The sequence below is a fragment of the Aythya fuligula genome, chromosome 14 (genome assembly GCF_009819795.1).
Source record: "Aythya fuligula isolate bAytFul2 chromosome 14, bAytFul2.pri, whole genome shotgun sequence".
Classification (NCBI taxonomy): Eukaryota; Metazoa; Chordata; class Aves; order Anseriformes; family Anatidae; genus Aythya; species Aythya fuligula.
The window spans coordinates 12934305-12953412 of NC_045572.1; the positions used below are offsets into that span (position 1 = coordinate 12934305).

Below are 19108 nucleotides of genomic sequence, written 5' to 3' on the forward strand. Positions count from 1 at the left end.
AATTGACATGTGATTTCAGTTTATAGCGTGGCAGCCAGAAAGTGGCTAACCCTTCCAGCGAGACATCAGCTTTCTTTTGCTCAAGGCGTTTTTGCTCTGGCTAAGTTGAGAACAAGGTAATAAGGCATTTGCAAGGGTTTATAAGGCTATGGGGTCTGACAGCCAAAGACTCTTCTGTTTCTTTGGTATCCTGCCCCGAAGCTTTCCACCTTATAAACAACTGCTAATGGCTGGTAAACATCTCTTCATCATCACACTTTGCTAAGAATTTTTCCCCAAAAGTATAATTGCTTTAAGAGAGAAACCAAGAATCACAATTTACATCCATTGATTATTTCCAGAAAAAAAAAAAGTTTCCTGGATACCACCTCTGCACAAAGCATTCCAGTGAATACACCTGAACAGATGGAACCTGCCACCGTATTTCCTTGAAAAGAATCATTTTGCTGCTGGCTGCTAAAACACCCCCAACAGATTTATTTACTTTTAGACATAAAATCAAATGACAACAACAACAAAAAATAAACAAATACAACAACAAAAAAGAAACCCCCAAACTACATTTTTTACAGTTTTGGTCTAGAAGTTACGATGAGGCACAACTCTCAACTCAGAAACTCGTTTTCCCTTGGTAATATCCCCTGATTACATGAGCACTTGGAATATTAACATGCAGTCAGAGAACGTACCACTTTACCTATCTGTCTTGAATGAGAGAAGCCAGATCATGTTGACTGATGTGGGAATTGCTCCACCCTTTCAGTAAGGAAAGGACCAGGATAATTGGGAAAATTTTAAACATTCATGAAATACCAATGCAAGACATCCTCTCCTCATTCCGCAAGCCTCTCTCATGTCCAATGTTCTTAAAATCCATATGGAAACAAACAAGGAAATGCTGAAACCATCACACTCTCCAAAACTTCACAAATGGGGCATGTACCATAACAGATTATTGTGCCTATGACACAGGACTTTAAACACATTGAAGTTCATTTAACTTGATAGAATATTAGCACACAATTCAAAGCTGATGTGAACAGCTTGCTTTAAATTGACGTGATTTTTAAAGAGACCCTGGGAGAGCTTCAGCAAGAGCTTCACTGCGTGAACCCTTCATGCCTTACAAAACACGTGATGCAGTACGAAGCTGGGATTGTGACCTGTGTGTTCTGTTCTTCAACAAAGCTTCATCCAGTTTGGGAATATTAAAACCTGCCACTGGCAAAATGCTAGCCAATGTGTTTTTTTTTTTTTTTTTTTACTGTTCAGTTCATTGCTTAAGGCTTGTTGAGAATACACTCTCTACGTGGAGTCTTGGCATCTTTTGACAGAGCAGAGACATTGGTTAGGACAGCATGGAAACAGAGCGGTGCTTTAAATCGTGAGATCCCCTTGAGTAGAATTTGAGGTCACAGGAGAACAGACAGTCACGAGCAACACTTTCATAAGCTCCTTTTGCCAAAATAACTACTGTGTTAGTTGTTAGGACACCTCGGCCTTAAATAACAGGATCAGAGATATTTCTTCCTACAGTGCCCTGTTAGCGAGCATCAGCATGCCACCCTCTGCTTCAGAGAACTCTCAGAAAGCACACATAATGCTCATAAAAGGCAAGTGCTTCGATACTCAGGATGCTTTGTTTGCTTGTAAAGGCGGATGAAATGCATCATGCTCCAGCCAGTTTGCTACCCTGCTTATGGCACTACACCCGTTAGCTTGTCTTTACACTGCCAAGCCTCTTAATCCACACAGCAGTTTTGTGACACCTGCTGAAGCCTAGCTTCAGTGTGAAATTCCCATCACCTGTGACTGATAGCTGACGTGGCACAGAGATTAAGAGACAGATGTTGAACCCATTCTTTCACCTATCATCACCCAGCCTTGAATACAAGGGAAACACATACAAGTGAATTAAATGAGCATTTCTACCAACGCAATCAAACCCAGCAAATAAGCTGTATTTGCCTTGATACCACATTCTGAGGAACTGCAAAAGTTCTTAAATGCTTACAGACAATTAAGTAGTGAGTTCTTAAATAAAAGAACTTAGAAAAACAGCGATTGTAGAAAGTTGTTTGGCTTCCATGTCGGGTGAAACAAGGTGAAAAAAATAAAATTTCAGACTCGTCAAGTCACTGGAGTACATTTGGTGAGCTGGAGCATTTGTATAAGTTTGAGACTTGAAGCACTGACTCAAGGCAAGACAGAGCACGTGTAGGTGGGGAGCAAGCTTCAGACAAACTTCTGACCCACGCACCTCGATAATGAATTTCATCTCTGCTGCTATTCCAGTCCTGTGCCAAGACAAACTGCATGGTGTTTTGTGATGCAGTCTAAATTCAGTGAAAAAAATCCATCTGTGATCTAAATTACATTGAGATGCAGATTTCCAGAAATGTTTTAAAACACTGAGTTGGCAGACTCTGCAGTCCTACAAGTTTACTTCGTTTCCTCATTATCCTCATTTCTTGATTCCAATGTGACTTTTAAACGAGGGGAAGAGAAGTCTTCAGAAACATGCTGTGCACATGTTTTCATATATTCCTGATAAGAATGTCTATACTTTCCTGTCATCCAGACTTACTGCGTTTTAAAAAAAATTTACAATATACTTCAACAGTTTTTATATACCTAAAATGCACAATACCATCTGTTCCTTCAAGATCCCTCTTATTCCGAGTCTTGTTAATCTTCATTCTAGTTGCTTGCTACTTTCTGATTTCTGGTCCAGCCTGCTCTTGTTGTTCTTTACCATATAGATGAAATATGCAAGCGTCTCTTTCTCATTCACAGGAATATTCCTGAAGTGACGACTGACAGTCTAGAAGGAGAACATGCAGAAAGACAAAAATTCGGAAATTAAAAAGTGGAAATATCCAGAACTATGGGTTTTCTGTGTTTTCCTAAAATTATTTTATGGCCACTGAGCATAATATGCTTTTAGGCAAACATGCACCAATTCAAAGCGTCAGTCTTCATTTACCTCTCTCTCTCTGTCTCTCTCTCTTTACAGCTGCAATACGCATATGAACAGAGCACAGTCTTGCTATGTCAGCACTATTTGCAGCCAACCTACAAGCAGAATTTGGAAGCCAGAATGTCCTCCTGCCAAAGCAGCATATTCTCTCCTCAGTGGCATTTTATGCCGAGATTATTTGGAAGAGTAAGCTTTCCCTGCATCATGGTATTTTAAGGAGAGTGTCAGAAATACTGAAACTCTTTGCTTTGTGAACCAGATGTAGCAAAGATTTTGAGTCAAAAGAAAAATAAGCTTTTACCTAAGCTTTTACTGAAAGGTACACCAGAGGATTTGCAATGGGAAGATTAGAGTTCAGTTAAGGCTACTCCTCTCTAAACTGAGCATAAGCCCTGAACCATTAGCTGCTTTTTCCTCAGAAAGTGAATAAAAAAAACCACTGGAGCTGGATGAGGTCTGCCTCTAATAGGGAATAAGCTCTTATTGGTACCCAATACAGCTCCAAAGCTGAATTTTATTCCTCAGCCTGCATCAAGTCACTCCAAGAAGATTTATGGAAGTTTGAGTTTTCCTTACGGTGGGGTAGCAGCAGGAGTCTAAGAGCCTCAGGCAGCAGTGATTCAAGCATGGGAGCTGGACGAGGATCCAGCGTAGGGTCAAAGCTGCTCAGACTTCACAGGAAATCTGGGAAGTGTGTGACAACTTTAAGTTAGGCTCCCTTTAAGGTTATTTTCTGCTTGCACAGTAGTTTTATTTATTGTTTTTTCCTCCTGAGCATATGAATGGTAAATTGCTCAAGTATGTAGCCTTTCATGGCAGGAGGTAACTGGCAGACAGTTAGTTATAACATGATAAATCAGCTCTACTAATGTGGACACACAACCACCCTACTTCATTTACCTTGCTCCTACGTGCATTACACTACACATTCTCTATATTCTGTACACTCATTCCCTAGCTGACTTGGAAAGAACTAGAAAGTGTTTTACTGTCTTTTTTGGTCTGATGGTTGTTGTTCCTTAAAGCAGCAGCAAAACTATTCAGTTCTGGGCAGACAGTTGTGACAACCTCAGCTTACAAAAACAACCTCATCATTCTTAACTGCTACAGTTCCTCCAAGTTTAGAAAAGACTTTTCTTAGAGAAAACCTTCAGATCAAGTGAGGAGAGAGAGCAGAGCAGATGCACACCAAGCACAACTAGCCTGAATAACAGAGTTGCACAGTTATTTCTTAAGTATGGTGTGAAAACAAAACAAAACAAAAACCAACAACACAGGAAAAGACCTTAAGAAAAAAAAAAAAAAAAAACTTTTACATGTTGACTTACTAGAGAATCATAAGATAAACTGGACAAGGGAGGGAAATAAGCAATCTGAAGTCATGGTCAGATTTTGCCTTAAATAATAAGCAATTCCAACCAGTTCAAGTGGCTGTGAGGAAAGAGAAAATAATAGGGGCACTTCAGGTGACTATTAATGGGTATGCTTGAGTTCCAGCAGAACAGAGATTTTCAGATAACATCCAAGCCACTCAAAGCTAGGTTCTCTTTCTCTTTCCTAAAGGTATTAGAATGGGGACTATGAACAAGGAGGGAAAGGAAGCAGAGAAAAGCAAGTTACTAAAACATGCTTTCAATAGCCAGCTTCCATGTTTTCCATGACCATCTCCAGTGAAAGAAAGCACGCAGCTTTCTGTTGGCACCATCTCCTGAGAACTACAGCAGAGCACATGGGACGTGCTAACAATAGCCACCACAGGTATTGGTGTCCAGAAAGTGGGCACCTCAGTATAGGAGCAAAAAAGATTTTTAATGATGAAGATAATAGTACCACTTGCCATCACTTACTTCTGCTAGCTGAGCCTTGTTGAGTCCAGGCCTTGTCTGCAGCTTATAATGTCTCTTGTAACGTCGCAGAGTATTCACTTGGAGCTGGAACAAATCAACCTGGAAGTGATACAGAGAACAGGGGATAAGCACTACCTTTAGCATCTATTAAGCATAAATGCGGAATAATCTAAAAAGAGCTATTTCCTCTTCAGCAGAAAAAGTTCCTTGCTCACATTTAGAACCACATGAGCTTGCCTTATGGACAAATCTAAATCTATTTTGTACTTGTTAATGTTAAAGGACCAAAATAGCCTCAGGGAAATACAAAATTTTGTTCTGGTTCACATGCTGTCAACAGAATTGCTGGCCAATTTCTGCTCTCAATTACACCTCTGCAACCTCTGAGCAAAGGGGAATCTTTTGTTCCCACAAGGTTTAAAAAACTCACATATAAAATATCAATTTAGCAGGCATCGAACAAAGGGCTTGTGACATAAAACAGAGTACAGAGAAGAAATGAAATTCAAATATTTCAATGGGAAGTGCAGAGTTTAAAAGCAGGGGGCAGGGAGAGGCTACAGGAAGATGAAGATCATGTGGGAAATGCCACATTTCAAAGACAAAAGGAAGCTCTGCCAGAAACCAAGAAGAAAACATCATGAAGACTGACACACTGCAGAGATCCATATTTTGTTATGTGACGTGCATCCCTCCGTTTGTAACCACCAAACAGCTTGCACGCCCTGTAGCACTAACGTTCTTAGGTGCCAGCTGGGCCTCCACCAGCCCTTCTGGTTAACTGATGTAAACTCTGTATTGTAAAGTTTCAGCAGAGATCCATACGGAATGGAAGCACAAACAGCTACAACAAAGGGTCACATATCCTTGAAAACAAAACAAACATTACTACTTTTTCAAAACCTCCACGCAGGAGGTGCGGGGACACAGTTTTGCTGGCAAAACATTTCTTATTTTAATTCAGAAGAACGCCTTTTCCCAGCACGGGTGGCATTTCCAGCAGAGGGCTCTGCTGACATGGCCACAACTCAGCTGCTCTGTGAACATTACCTTTGCACAACTTTTTACGATGTCAACAGTACCAGAATCATCATCAAAACAAACACTGCACGCAACGGGACAGAGAAGAGACGATTCCAGCGTTTTGAAATCCAAAAAGGAATATGACAGTTTCCTTAAAATAAAAAGCCTTACAAATACGGTCTGTAATTTGAAGGTAATTTTAAATAGTGTTAAAAATAGTACATGCAAAGGCCTGCAGAAGCCTAGTAGCCCTGAGGATCACATTCCCAAACATAGAGAGACTGACTGGATCAAAGATTTCATACAGGGATGAAGAAGAAAATGAGGATACGACACAATCAATAAGAGTCTTCCTCAAAAATCAGAGCAACTCCACAGTAGTTTCAGTGGAGCTGCAAATTAAATTATTTTCTGATACACAAAAACATCCAAGTGAAACTTCACCATGCTCAAAACTGGTAAAGCATCCTACGATGACTCGGTGCCTACTAACCTCTGGGACATCGGTGTCATGCTCAGGAGAGTCACCTCCATCATCACTTGTCTTCCTTTTTCTTTTGTTTCGGACGCTTTGAATAAAATTCTTGTGAAAATCACATATATACAGATGTCTCACCTACGGATCAGAAGTGGCAAAAAAAAAAAAAGCAATCAAAACAGGTAGTGTAAAAACAGTACTCAACAGCAGCCCTTAGACACCAGAACCACAGCGTGTGTTCTTACTACCTCATGACCGAGGGTAAGAGGCTGACATTAAGAAATTCCTAATCTGAAACCCCAGGCCTGGTATCATACGCTTGTGTTAAAGATAACTTACATTACAAATACCAAAGAGCTCCAGTTGAACCTGAATCTCAGAGATAACATATTTCTTTTTTATGGTTGTAGTCATATAACAGAAAGACACAGTGAATGGCCTGCAGGAAATGCATTTTCTTTAGGAGTAGCCAGGTAACTAACAAGTAAAATATTATTCTGCTCCACCCTGGTGAACTTTCTGGTTTGAATAGCACATCAGATTATTAACACAAGGGTTTCAAAACCTAGGCAAAACAAAACTTGGCTAATTACATCAATTAAAACAGACGAAGTAAGAGCAAAAGCATCTCCCTTCCACAGCTTATCTTACCCCAGAACTGATGTTTTAACAGATATTATAACACTAAAATTAGTATACATACAAATGATCAAAATTATTTGATGCCAATAAGGCAAGAATATCTCCAGGTAACACAAGCACCCTATATTCAGAATCCCTTTCTGCAGCATACTTGATACTTTCCCTTCATTTTGAGCTCATTAGCCTGATTTTCTCTTTTTATTTATAAAGCCTTTCATCTAACAACAAAGAGTTTTTTCCTAGAATGAAACAACTATGCCACTAAGCAATTCTGCTGGGGACTACGACCAGGAAAAACCTAATTCTATTCCTAAAAACCACGAGGTTTCAAATTTAGTCACCCTCTTCCCATGACATTTTGTATTTTGGCTGTATAAAAGTGACCTGACCACCTGGAGACGCTGCCACATGGCCGGCCTCAGAACTTCACCTTCTTTGTTTTTAATGCTTTTAACCTTTAAAGATCAGATAAGAAAGGCAAGCAGAGCAGACTTCCGGAAACAGAGTCGCTTCTGAGAAATTCCTCCTGCAGTCTTCACGAGCTGCTGTGCTATACCTGCTCTCTACCCGGCAAACAACCTGCTTCTATCTTGAGCTGTCAGCTGTCACTTTGTGGAATTAAGCGGCCAGCAGCAAACTGGGCTGCTCAGTGCCGAACAGCAAATAACCATGTGGGTGCTGTATTTGTAAGGCAGCACGCTGCACGTTGCTGCGCATTGTGGCCGTGATGCAGCGGTTTATATTTTAGTAATCTGCTCCGCTGTGACTTTAATTAGTAAGAAGGGATGTTAGCTACACTTATATAGAGATAGCGAGCCGTATCGCTGGTTTCGCCTAGCAGCACAAGCACGTTCCAGTACGAAACTGAAATTAAAGCAGCGCGGCAACCCCCGGAGCAAAGCCGGCTTGCTGCCTGGCTCCCTGAGAACAGCACCCACTGCGCAGAGCCTTCCCTCTCAGCCACGGCTTTCGGGGCTGCCGCAGTGAGCCTCAGGAGCCCCTCCGTGCCACCAGGCACCGCTGCCTCTGCACCCAGGCGTGAAACCCTGTGCCTTAGCGCATAAGCACCAGAGGCAGCAAGTTTGAGAAGCAAAGCACCGCAGTTCCTGCCACAAACCATCCCCACAGCTCCTGAGGCTCGCAGGACCGCGGGGAGGGGGGTTGGAGGGCAGAGCCCAACTCGCCGTGCGGAGAAGCAACTTTAGGGCCGGGCACGGCCGGCGGCGCACTCACGCTTTTATCGATGTCCAGCTTGAGCTTCTTCTGCGAGATGCTCTTCTGGATCCTCTTGCTGAAGGACGCGTTGCCGGCGGGGCGCACGCAGCGGTCCCCGTCGTCGATGAGGCAGCAGCTCTGGCCGTAGAAAGGGGCTGCGGGAGGCCCATCCCGGCTGTCCTCCTCGGTGCTGAAACCATTCATCGCCCGCCCGCCCGACCCTCGCCCGGGCCGCCGGGGGGTGAGAACCGCCTCAGCGCCTCAGCCCCTCAAACCGCCGCCGCCTCAGCCGCCCCTCGGCCCCCGGGGGGGACCCCGCCGCCCGCCCGCCGCGCACCGCGGGGGCCCCCTCCCGGGGGGGAGCCCCCTCAGCAGCCCGCAGGAGGCCGCTCCGCCGCCCACTCGGCTCGGAGGAGGCCGGAGCCGGGCCCCGAAGCGCCGCCACCGCCGCCGACCCCGCGGGGGAGCCGGGACCCCGCGCGCGCCGCCCGCTCCTCTCCTCACACACAAAACCGCCTCCCCGGCGGCGGAAGTCCCGCCCTCGCCGCCCTCCAAGCCCGTCGCCGATTGGCCGCACGAGGTTCGAGGGGCGGAACCCGCCGCCGCCGCTCCGCGAGGCGATTGGAGGAAGGAGCCGCCCGTCTGCCTGCACCGCCCGGCCCCGCGCTCGCACGGTTGCCGGAAGCTCGGGGCGGGAGGGGAGGGGAGGGGGGCGCGCGGCGTTGCCAGGGCAACGCGGTTCGCTCCCCCCCCCCCTCCGCGGCCTCCCCTCAGGCGAGGCCCGGCCCCGCGCTGCCCCCCTCGGGGCGCTGCCCCCCGGTCCCGGCCCTTCCCCCGGGGAAACCGGGGGACCCCCGCGGCCCCCATCGCCCCCCGGCCCGGCCCCGCAGGCCCCGGGGCTTCCCCCGCCGACCGAAGCTGAGGCGGCGCCGCTGTAACGTTTAAAAAAATAAATGTGGTCAAAAATAAAAAAAAAAGTGGTCAAAATAAAAAGCAAGCATCCAAATGTGTGCGTTTCTTTCCCCTGTCTTTGTAAATAAGTCCCCGGGACACGCTCCTGCCTGGTCCTGCTGCCATCAGCACCTGAGGTGTAAAAAAAAATTATACTTATTTTTCTAATTAGGAGGCGGACAGTGAAAAGATTGAAACTGGAAAAGTGCTTCCCGATGCAAGGTAACTTGAAAGTTTGCATTTCTTTCCTCTCTGGACAAAATAAAAAATAAAAGGACTGCCCTGTGGAAACAAGGCATCACTTCTGGAGGTGCCGTCAGCTGTGGGACACCAGACAGCAGATACTGGCGAGGGGAAAAGCACTGCCTCTATCTGAATAAAAGGCTTTGTGCATAAACAGAAGGTGCTAGAGAATAAAATATTTCTGTAAAGTTTGAAATCATAAGCTCAGTGTGCTTTAGTACCGAAGGAACCGTGCTGCACGTACCCCCATGAAATACCTCTGAAGGGAAGAGGCCGCTCGCAGCCCTGTGGGAGCAGAGGGCCCCAGCAGCACCCACAGGGGTGTCCTACACCTAAATAGCCGTGTTCCAGGCAGCTCCTGCAATACCCCACGTGTCAATAAATCTTGAGGGCAGGGCCCAGTCTCCAGACACTTCCTCAACAGTTCTGACTCGTCTTAGTTTTTATTGCTGGTGTGCTCAGGCGATGAATAATTTGTTTGTGCTGCAGAACTACAGCGTGATCTTACAGGGATGACGCTCCCAGAAGCTGGCCACCCACAAGGGGAAGGTGGTGGAAACACATAACTCACCTGCAGACCAACAAGCAGATAGTGAGGGGCAAAGAGATCACTGAAATAGTCTTGGATTGTCAGGCAGGACTGCCTTGACATTTGGGAAGCTCAAAGCACAAACCGCAGGGGCAGATGATAACAGAAGCAAGCAACTAGATAAAAGGGAGCGTGTTTGTGTCAGGCAGGGCTTCCTCCTGTCCCCGTGACAAGGAGATGCTGCAGGTGCTCCCGACTGCTCCACGGGAAGCTGGGAGCAACTGGAGGAACAAGCACCAACAGTGCCTGAACAGGTCGGTACTTACCATCAGGCTGTATTTCTGCCTGCAATCTTATCCCATGCAAATGAAACCATTCTTTTAAAATTGTTTTGCAACACCTACTGAGAGGAAAAAAAAAAAACACAAAACAACCAGAAAAATAAAAACAAACTTGCTCTTGTCACTGTCTGTTTGCTGTTTCAATGCTAACTACCTCCAGCTCAGGCTAACACAATGACATGTTTTTTTTTAGTCTTCCAAAAAAAAAAAAAAAAAAAAGTAAATGGAGGTCTTCGTATAATTGCAGTTTATTTCAGCATATTAATCCTCATGGGAACCTCAAGATTTCACAGTCTGGTAGTCCAGAAGTAGCTTGCTGTAAAATAAACTGCTTCACAGAGACATTCTTTATTAGGTATCTATCACTAACCTGATCTAATAATTCTTTGTGGGAACTGCAATGAAGTGAGAAACAATGTTTCATAAACCCATCAGCACTGAGGCAGTTTTAGTGCCTTTGAAGCAGTAATAGCCTGCCCATCCAAGTCAGCCCCCTAATCAAATTAGGGAAACCTGCGCAGGCTTTTAAATCTTAGTTGGAGCAGCACTACCTCCTACAGATAAGTCTGCAATGTAGCTGTCATCTGGAACCTACTGTTTTAACAGCATCCATTCAAGGTTCTTGAGACAGAAATGCTACTCTCCAAAAGGTATGTGCTGCAGAAGATGCCCTGGAAAGAAGCTTTTTTTTTCTTTTTTTCTTATACCCCCTCCAGTCTTGGACTAAAAGACTGCTCCCACTGCCCAAAGAACAGAGCACAAAAAGGGCAGTGAGCTGTTGAAAGCCCTCCCCTGAAAACCAAGGTGTAGGATGGATCTACCAGCAGTTGTACACAAGTTAGGCACACTGAAAAAGGAAACTGAGGGCTCCATCTTCCCCTAGGCTAGGCAATTGATGTGCAGCACTGTGCTCCCACAAGCTGCAGGAAAAGGTCTTCAGAAAAGATGCGCGTACAGGCTTGGGTGTTTTTAAAATTCCATTCTCATGGCCATTTATCATAGCAACAAACACACAAGCTGCCTTTCAGGAAAGCTTTCTGTCACTTTGAACATGTGGCTGATGACAGGCTGGGAAGGAAGTGTCCCAGGTATGGTAGCTGCTGCCCAGGTGTCAGCCCCCAGTGACTCCAGGATGGCACAGAGCACCCCCTTACACAAACTTAGCTCTTTCCACAGCTCCTCCAGCACAGTCCACATCTCCCTAGATTTCTCCTCAGGTATCCTCCTTCCCTTGTGGCTGCTGCTTTGTGTTAAACTTGGCTGAGGTGAGGTGCTGCTCCTTGGATGAGCTGCTGTTTTGGGGTGCAGTGGGGTGTTCCCCTTGGCTTCAGAGCTGCCTGGAAGCAGCTGAGGGGCAGACGGGAACTCACAGCTTCTGCCCCAAAGGCACCCCAGCTGCCTGAATCTGGTAAGTATGCCCAGCAGTGTTCAGGCATGAAAGCAGTAAACCCTGCAAATTTATAACCCAATACAAAGGGCAGCTGGGAGGGATGTTTCCCAGTGGGGCTGGAGGAAAGCAGTGCGTAACGTGGCCGGAATCCTACAGCAGAGAAATGTCAGACCAGGGTAACTAAGCTTCTTCTCATAAGAAGCAGAGAAGGGAAATCAATCACCAGAGCAAAACAGGCAGGAACAGTCATTTCTGCATACACAGTTTCAGAAAACACATTAAAAATTTATTTTAAATATATTATAAAAGGAAGTCCATTCAACTTTAAAAACACTAGGCATTCTATCAATGATTCCCAGTTTATGAAAGCTACTACATTAAAGTGCTACAAGTCCTTTACCACCCCCAGATATTAGGCTGTTGGTCCTAATATGCACAGAAATAAATATACACTGATTCAAGAGGCACCATCCAGTTTTACAGATAAAATGCATGCAATACAAGAAATAGACGAACTTAGACCTTATCACCAAGATTGTGGAGAATGCATTTTAAAACAAATTCCCTTCACCACCCTACAGGCTAAAGCTATTTGTTACTGTTATAATAAGGGCTAATGTTTTAGACTAATTAGCTTGATCATTTTTTTAGCATGATTTTATTGTGGTTGAAGTTCACATTTGCTTGCTCACTAATTGGGATTAGAACTTTTTTTTTTTTTTTCCTAGAGTTGAACTAGTAGCTGTGAGACCACACAGATCCAGTATCTTTAAATAAAACTCCCAAATCCCTCACATCTGCTGGAATCATTGAAGCCTTTTGGGTAATACAGAAGCATCAAGAAAGCTCAAACGCAGTGATTAAAGCCGAGGCAGAGTTAAAAAACAGACAGGAATTTTTTATTAGGATTTCCATAATCTATTGTTGCCTAGTTTCATACACATATCTCCAAGTTAAAGTGTGGCACTATAAAGGAGCAATCGAAGCAGAAGGTGAGTTTATTTCAGTCACACCTCAAACTTATAAAGGAAGTCAATCTGACTGGTTAATGAAGAATGTGAAATGAATTGACAACTGAGCACTGAACGCTGATGGAAATTTTGGATCTCAGCTTTCCCGTTCTCCACCCATCGCATCTCTCCCCTCCACTTGAACCAGGTAAAGACTTGAAACTTCTTTTAAAAATATGGACTCAATAATAAGGTGGCAAGTAAAGCACTTAAAGCTAAATCTTACACAGGTTGGGAAATTGCAGCACACAGACTCGCCTTGCTCAGCATCAAGCAATAAGCCACTGGGAAATGGAAAAGGACCTCCTGTTCCTGCCCCCCAGTCCGCCTCCCCTGTTACTACATATCCTGTGAAAGGCCTTTAAACCCTACCTCCACAGACTCTGATAATAACCTAAAGCTATTCACCATTTTGTCAACCACTTGCCAATGATTTAAGAAGCTTGCCATGCTAAATAACTGTTAAATGGAAAGCCAGCTTGCTGCTTCTCAGGTAAGGACTGACTTAGGCACCATCAGGCTTTATCACAAGTAGAAACACGGTAGGTGAGTGGGAACATGAACTGCAGCAGGTGGGAATGGATGGCACACTTGAATCCCCAGCTAGCAAAGCCAGACTGTTTCAGACATAACTACCAGCACTCTTTTGACTGCAAGCAAGCACGACGGGCTGACTGCTAGGGGCTGTTCTCTCCAGTCAAAACCATTCAAGTGTCTGTCCATATCCTGAAAGACAATTTAAGATATAGGCTTCTCCCTTTTAACCCAGCAGTTATGCAATTGCCCAGTATGACTTTCAGGATATATCCCTCATCTCCCCTCAGCGATGCGAGCCAGCAGAACTACTCTAATGATCCGCACCGTGTTCCTGCAGCACTGCTGGCTGGTGCTGCCATTGTGCCTTTCAGCACATTGATGTCTGAGGGCAGCAGGGAAGAGCAAAGTTTGCTGACTGGAACTTTCCACTAAAGGAAAGCAAAGCCCCGAGCACAGACATTACAATAAAACAAACCAGGAAGAAAGATAAGGGGAGAAATTGCTTTCTTGCTACTTCTGTATTAAAGATTTGAACACACCCTTTAAAGGTTTCTCAGTGACGGAAGGTGTCGACCGTCTGTAAGACGCTTCTGCCAGAGATTTGATGTGTCCTTGGGACTATTTGTGATTTCTGATTTGGCTACTTAGAACATAAAAAGCAGGACCTTGCATGCCAGTGAAATGTGTCAGCCTTCGCCATGAGGTGAAACATCCAGCAGCTAACTGAAACATGCTCTGGTCTAGCTTTAGTCATCACAGCGTACCAAAAGGAAGCTGCCACTCTTTCCAACTCTTCCTATGAGGAGAGACACCATCTGTCCTACCGCCCCCAAGTCATTAATGACATCAGTTTAACAGAGGAAACTCGGGAGCTTCTGAATTACTGTCATCCACACAAATTTTGCACTTGGAGTCAAACATTTTAAAAAAAGCACACGCACACAAACACTGCACGAGTCAAGCTTTCTCATACATCCTTAACCCCCCCAACCCTTTCCCCTCTTCTCTCTTGTCCAGCAAGGCACTAGAAAATGGTTCAAGTTTAAGCATTTGCTGTACATTTACATTTAAAAAGGCACATCTTTATTTTAATGATGCTGTATTCCCCCATTCAGTAAGGGTCACACTTTCTTCTATTATGCTGTGGAAAGGAAAGTTAAATGCTCAGGCATGAAAAAGGGCACCTTGCACATATGAGGTCCCCAAACCTATTACTGTCTGTAGACCTTAGAGATTAGCACCTGTATAAACCAAGAAATTCAAGAGCAAATCAAAATATTATTATGCGACATAACACACATCCAGGGATCCCATTCTCGTCTGGGACTCTGATATTTAAAAGCAGCAGAATTTATGCAGCCATGGAGTGAGGGTTTGTTTGAATATTTCTGGGGAGAAATGGAAAGCATTTATTTTGCATTAGATAATCACTGGTATTTAATTTCCAGTCTTGACTTGCATGCAGATATGAAGATTTGCTTATGTATTCATGCTTTAGCAATTTTGCTTACAAATAACCAAAGGTAATTGGAATAATTAACCAGTTTGCCCAGCAAAGGCTCGATTAAAAGATGTAGACTGTGAAATACAGCTTCTATTTCTCAATCAGCGAATGGTTGGCTATATTAAGTCTTCTCATTAGTCAGCAAAGCCTCTAGGGTATTGAAACTTTTAATTGATGTAAATAAATTAACAGCTCAAAGCACAGTGAGCCAGTCAGAAGTGTACAGAATTTGTGGGGTACTTACAAATTCAGATGGCAAGCCTTGAGAAAACAGATGAGATCAACCACACTGTGAAGGACCCAGTGGGACCAGTCACCCCACAGCTCCAGTTTCCTCGTACTGGTGGTTGGTTGTCAAGCAGGAAACGCCTCAACAATCCCTAACCTTTTGGTGCATACTACTAAGAGCTGTCCTTTCTCACCAAATTAAGATCACTCTGTGGTAAAAGACCTGCTTGTTACTACAGTTCTCTCTGAAGCAAGCATCCAGCAAGCTAACCAGCTAGGACTCGAAGCTCTCTTTGCAAGGTGAGCCCAAGTACAAAGCAAGCCATGCATTTTAGAAACAGAAACTAATCCTCTTGTTAGAAAACTAAGCCACAGAAAGCTGCAAGCTGCAATCAGAATGCCCTATGTCCATGTATATCACTTGCTGATTGTGTTCCAATTATATATATATAAAAAAATTGCACTGCTCATGGACAAACAGCTTCTTGTTCCACAGGTACTAAAACATTCATAAAGACACCTAGTCAGGCCATGTAGCGATCCACAGTCAACATTACTAGGCTAATGAGAGCATTAATAACTTAAGGAAAGCAAGTCAGACACAAAGCACTGGGAAGTGGCGCTCTCTCCCATAGAAATGAAAAGGGATCCTAATGACAGATCGTAGGTACTGAGAACAAACAATATTGACACTGGTCTCAATTCCATTGCAATACTGCTGCAGAACTGTCACAGGGAAAGCCTAGAGCCTTTTCCCTTTCTTCACTCCCAAAACGTTAGACACTAATACATTTGGCAACCCCAGTCCCAGCTGCAATGCAATGCCCATTTCCCCCTGCTCTGTAACAGCATGAACCAGGTGAATTGGCAGCACAGGTCAGATACAGCTTCATCTGGGAGGATACAAAGGTGGAAATGATTTTGACCTCACAGTCAATACATCAGACTCGAGCACTAGAGATGCAGGTAGCCGTGCCCTAGCCTGCTCCCAGTTTACAGACAGCACTGCGAGGCCTCAAAGACATCTAAAACACAGGTAGTGGCCCTACAGCTGGCAACAGGAGAAAGGGCTTCTTGTGGAGCTCTGCAAAGGTGGGAGCCAGCCTGACCAATTCTTTACATTAGGCAAAAATCCCGATTTCACAGAAAAGATATGTCAGAGCAGAGCTTCCCTGCCCCAACGAGGAGGGCAGGTCCATTAACCGTGTTTATCTAGAGTCCCAACGGGGTACACTGCTCTTGCCCTGAGCGATTCAGCCTTTCACTCCTGGAGGCGACTGTACACAACCTCTTGCTGCAACATTACTGAAAGGACGATTGGACAAACTGTGGAGCTGGATGATTATTGGAAAAGGCCTAGTTGCATTGATTTAGGAAGCATCTTTGCAAAAGGTTAACTGCACCATCATTCACAGCTTTTGCTAGAAAATGTCACTGCTGCCTTCAATATAAGTTAACTGAATTATTAAATGTTTTCACAACAACTTCGTTTTAAACCAGTCTTTTGTTCCATTTTTTTAAACACTCACTTTTAGATAGACTTGAAACCGATGGTCCTCTGTTCATCCTTCAGTGTCAGCACCTTCTTTTTCCAGCTTCTGGGATGAGATAATTCTCTTTCAGTGTCTGGTCGATCTCACAGCCCAACCACAAGGGTAATACCTTGTGCTGCAACCTGACTACACAAGGACAGGGTACCAGTGAAACCAGCCCCTTGATCCCACACCTCTGCTTAAGCACACAGATCTCCTGTCACAGTGAGCTGTACAGAAAGGGAGAGAGAGATTAAGAGCATGCTCCCCCAAACCTACACCACCACTGACCACAGGACTCATCACTGGAATAAATTACATACAGACTGATGAATAAGCGGATACAAAACAATGGCTAATCCCGGCCTTGACTCAATTATCCTGAATTAATCCGCTCACACCACCTGTGAATTAAGTTAGCCTCTAAAGGAAAAAATAAAGTTGCCTTCGTGTTTAATTCTGAGAAACTCTGGAGGTGTCCATGCTAAAAAGATGTGGTATAAGAGGTGAATTTGATATCCAAAGGCTCCTAACAAAACCCTTAACCTGTAAGAACTGTGCTCACTTAAAAACTCTCTACTAATCTTTCACCTTGAGGATTCAACAGTGAGTGACAAACTGACTGTAAAGTGAATGGAGCAGAAACCCAGATTCCTCATCGCTAATAACCATGGTGATAACCCCAACACTTGGCTGCATTTCCTCTAGAGCTCATTCCTTTATCACAGCTATCATTGGGAAAGTAATAACAGCCAACCTGTTTGAAATATATTTTGGTTTAAGGCAAAAAAAAAAAATCATTTCGTTTTACATTTTGATGTCTTTTTTTTTTTTTTTAATGTCTATGACATCAGAGGATTAAATTTTGTGTTCAAGATTTTACTTAGATGGATTTTGGAAGATAAAGCACCTAAGCGGGAATGCTTCAGCAGGTTGCATAGCAGCTACATAAAGTACGGTACTTTGAGGGTCCTGGAGAAACAAAATCATTTAATGCCAGACCTAGATGGGAAATAAAACATCAAAAAAGAAAAAAAAGAAAAAAGGAAAAAAAAAAAAAAAAAGCAGTTGGAATCAACATTCAGACTCCTCTAAAAACAGAGTTTCTATTCCAGTCTCAGCACAGAAATGGCTCCGGCAAAGCCTTGAGAATTCCACCATGCCCAGAAGAGAAGGATGCAGCATCTTCACAATAAAGACTGGCCTGCTAGTTTACCTTCTCCTGAGATTCTCCCTTTTACCTTCATTAACTGTTAAAAAAAAGTATCCTTAAAAAAATTTTTCGTAACCCTCCCCAGTAAAAACTATAATTGTAAAATATATATATATATGTATATATATATACAGTCAGTCTTTTTAAAGATCAAGGTTTCTATTAAATTTTTCCAAGACGGTTGAGTTTGTATGTTCAAATATCCACTGCTGTGTTGGAGATGAGGGATTGCAGCTGTTCATAAAGATCTTTCGATCACTCTCACTGCAGTCCATACAGCTGCTGCTTACTGGGTGGTACAGGGTCTTGTCCTGGAGAAGAGAAATTTCAGGTGAGGGCACTAAGCAGAGAAGCAGAGCTGTTTTAAAACTGACTGAAAGAAGTCTTAAAAACTAAGGCAAGCCGTTTTGTCACTTGAATGTATCTGAAGAAGTTCCAAGCTTAACTGGTGGGTAAGTAGCACTCCCATTTCCACCCCCTCCCTTGCTGCAGTACTGAACCCAATCCTCCCACCTGCACTAGGAAGGTCCAAAGCTATTGCTGAGAGCAGGTGCTCCAGCACCAGGCTCTCTTCCTGCTGCAGCACTGTGCGTGCAGATTGCAAGGGCTAGGACAGGGCATTTCATCAAGAATGTGCTTACCTGTTTGCAACAAAAGCATTGCTTAGCAGGAGGATGAATAAACCCTTATCTACTTTTGGCGTGACCTCCTAGTGCTCAGAAGAAGCCAGTAAACGCAGCACACTCCTTTGCAAACTGGTTTTGCAAGGGTGTTGCATCACCTCCCCGCCAGCCCTGGACAGGACTGCACGGACAATGCCCTTTTGCTTAGCAAGCCCTGGAAAAGTTGCGCTCACCATTCCTAACCCATGAAGCAGGGCAGTCAGCTCTTTCTGATCAAGGGTAATTAATGGCACAGTGACTGAGAGATGAATAAAACACGGGTGGTGACATCTGAAGGAAACTCAGGTGCCTACAGGCAACTTGCCACCTTAATGAACGCACACGCGTGTGCACGCGCGCACAGCACACACTCACTCTTCTGTATCTCCAGAGCTGGTTCCCCTTCATCCCATGGCAGTCGTAGAGGGTCACAGGGCTGCTGTGGGAAATGGCATCAAAACAAAATTTCTTGGTATGCTGAGGGTCCCCGGGACGGATGTCTTCTCTCCAGCTGAAGGTGAATACCTGCTAGGACAAAGCAGACCCTCAGGATGGCAGGTACTGGGCACAGCGCTTCCACCAGCACTACGACATCGCCTTCTTTGCCCACAGAGCGGGGACTGCTTCAAGGAAAGGACAAAACTATCCTGGAGAAAAACTGCTTCCCCCTCTGGGGACAGGGACTGCTGACTAGGGGGATCCGTAAGAGCTGCCCCGCGGCCTGCCGCGCAGCATGCTCAATGAGGCTGTGCTGCTGCACACAGCCATGCTAGTTAGCTTGGG

General features: G+C 44.5%; 2 protein-coding genes across 2 annotated transcripts in view; both read right to left on the bottom strand.

Annotated features, from left to right (window-relative positions):
* Window positions 1–1244: 1244 nt before the first annotated feature.
* SAP30L (SAP30 like) lies at window positions 1245–8474 on the bottom strand. The gene is made up of 4 exons (XM_032196752.1): window positions 8204–8474; window positions 6344–6466; window positions 4828–4926; window positions 1245–2824 (listed from the first exon to the last, which is right to left on the bottom strand). Exons 1-4 carry the CDS (start codon window positions 8387–8389, stop codon window positions 2696–2698), a joined length of 537 nt encoding a protein of 178 aa, XP_032052643.1. The 5' UTR covers window positions 8390–8474; the 3' UTR covers window positions 1245–2695.
* A 9020-nt stretch (window positions 8475–17494) lies between these two features.
* Window positions 17495–19108, bottom strand: part of GALNT10 (polypeptide N-acetylgalactosaminyltransferase 10) — a 39901-nt gene continuing 38287 nt past the window's right edge. The window contains exons 10-11 of the mRNA XM_032196610.1: window positions 18701–18850; window positions 17495–17974 (exon numbers count right to left, since the gene is read on the bottom strand). Of these exons, the coding sequence (XP_032052501.1) occupies window positions 17807–17974; window positions 18701–18850 (318 nt within the window). The 3' untranslated portion in view covers window positions 17495–17806. The remainder of the gene's footprint in view (window positions 17975–18700; window positions 18851–19108) is intronic.

What these genes read in the sequence shown, in the direction of transcription:
- SAP30L (XM_032196752.1), bottom strand. Translation starts at nt 8,389, where the DNA reads ATGAATGGTTTCAGCACCGAGGAGGACAGCCGGGATGGGCCTCCCGCA. An exon ending in AGCTGGACATCGATAAAAGC is followed by an intron (nt 6,467 to 8,203) that starts GTGAGTGCGCCG and finishes TCTGATCCGTAG; the next exon opens with GTGAGACATCTGTATATATG. An exon ending in ATGACACCGATGTCCCAGAG is followed by an intron (nt 4,927 to 6,343) that starts GTTAGTAGGCAC and finishes TATCACTTCCAG; the next exon opens with GTTGATTTGTTCCAGCTCCA.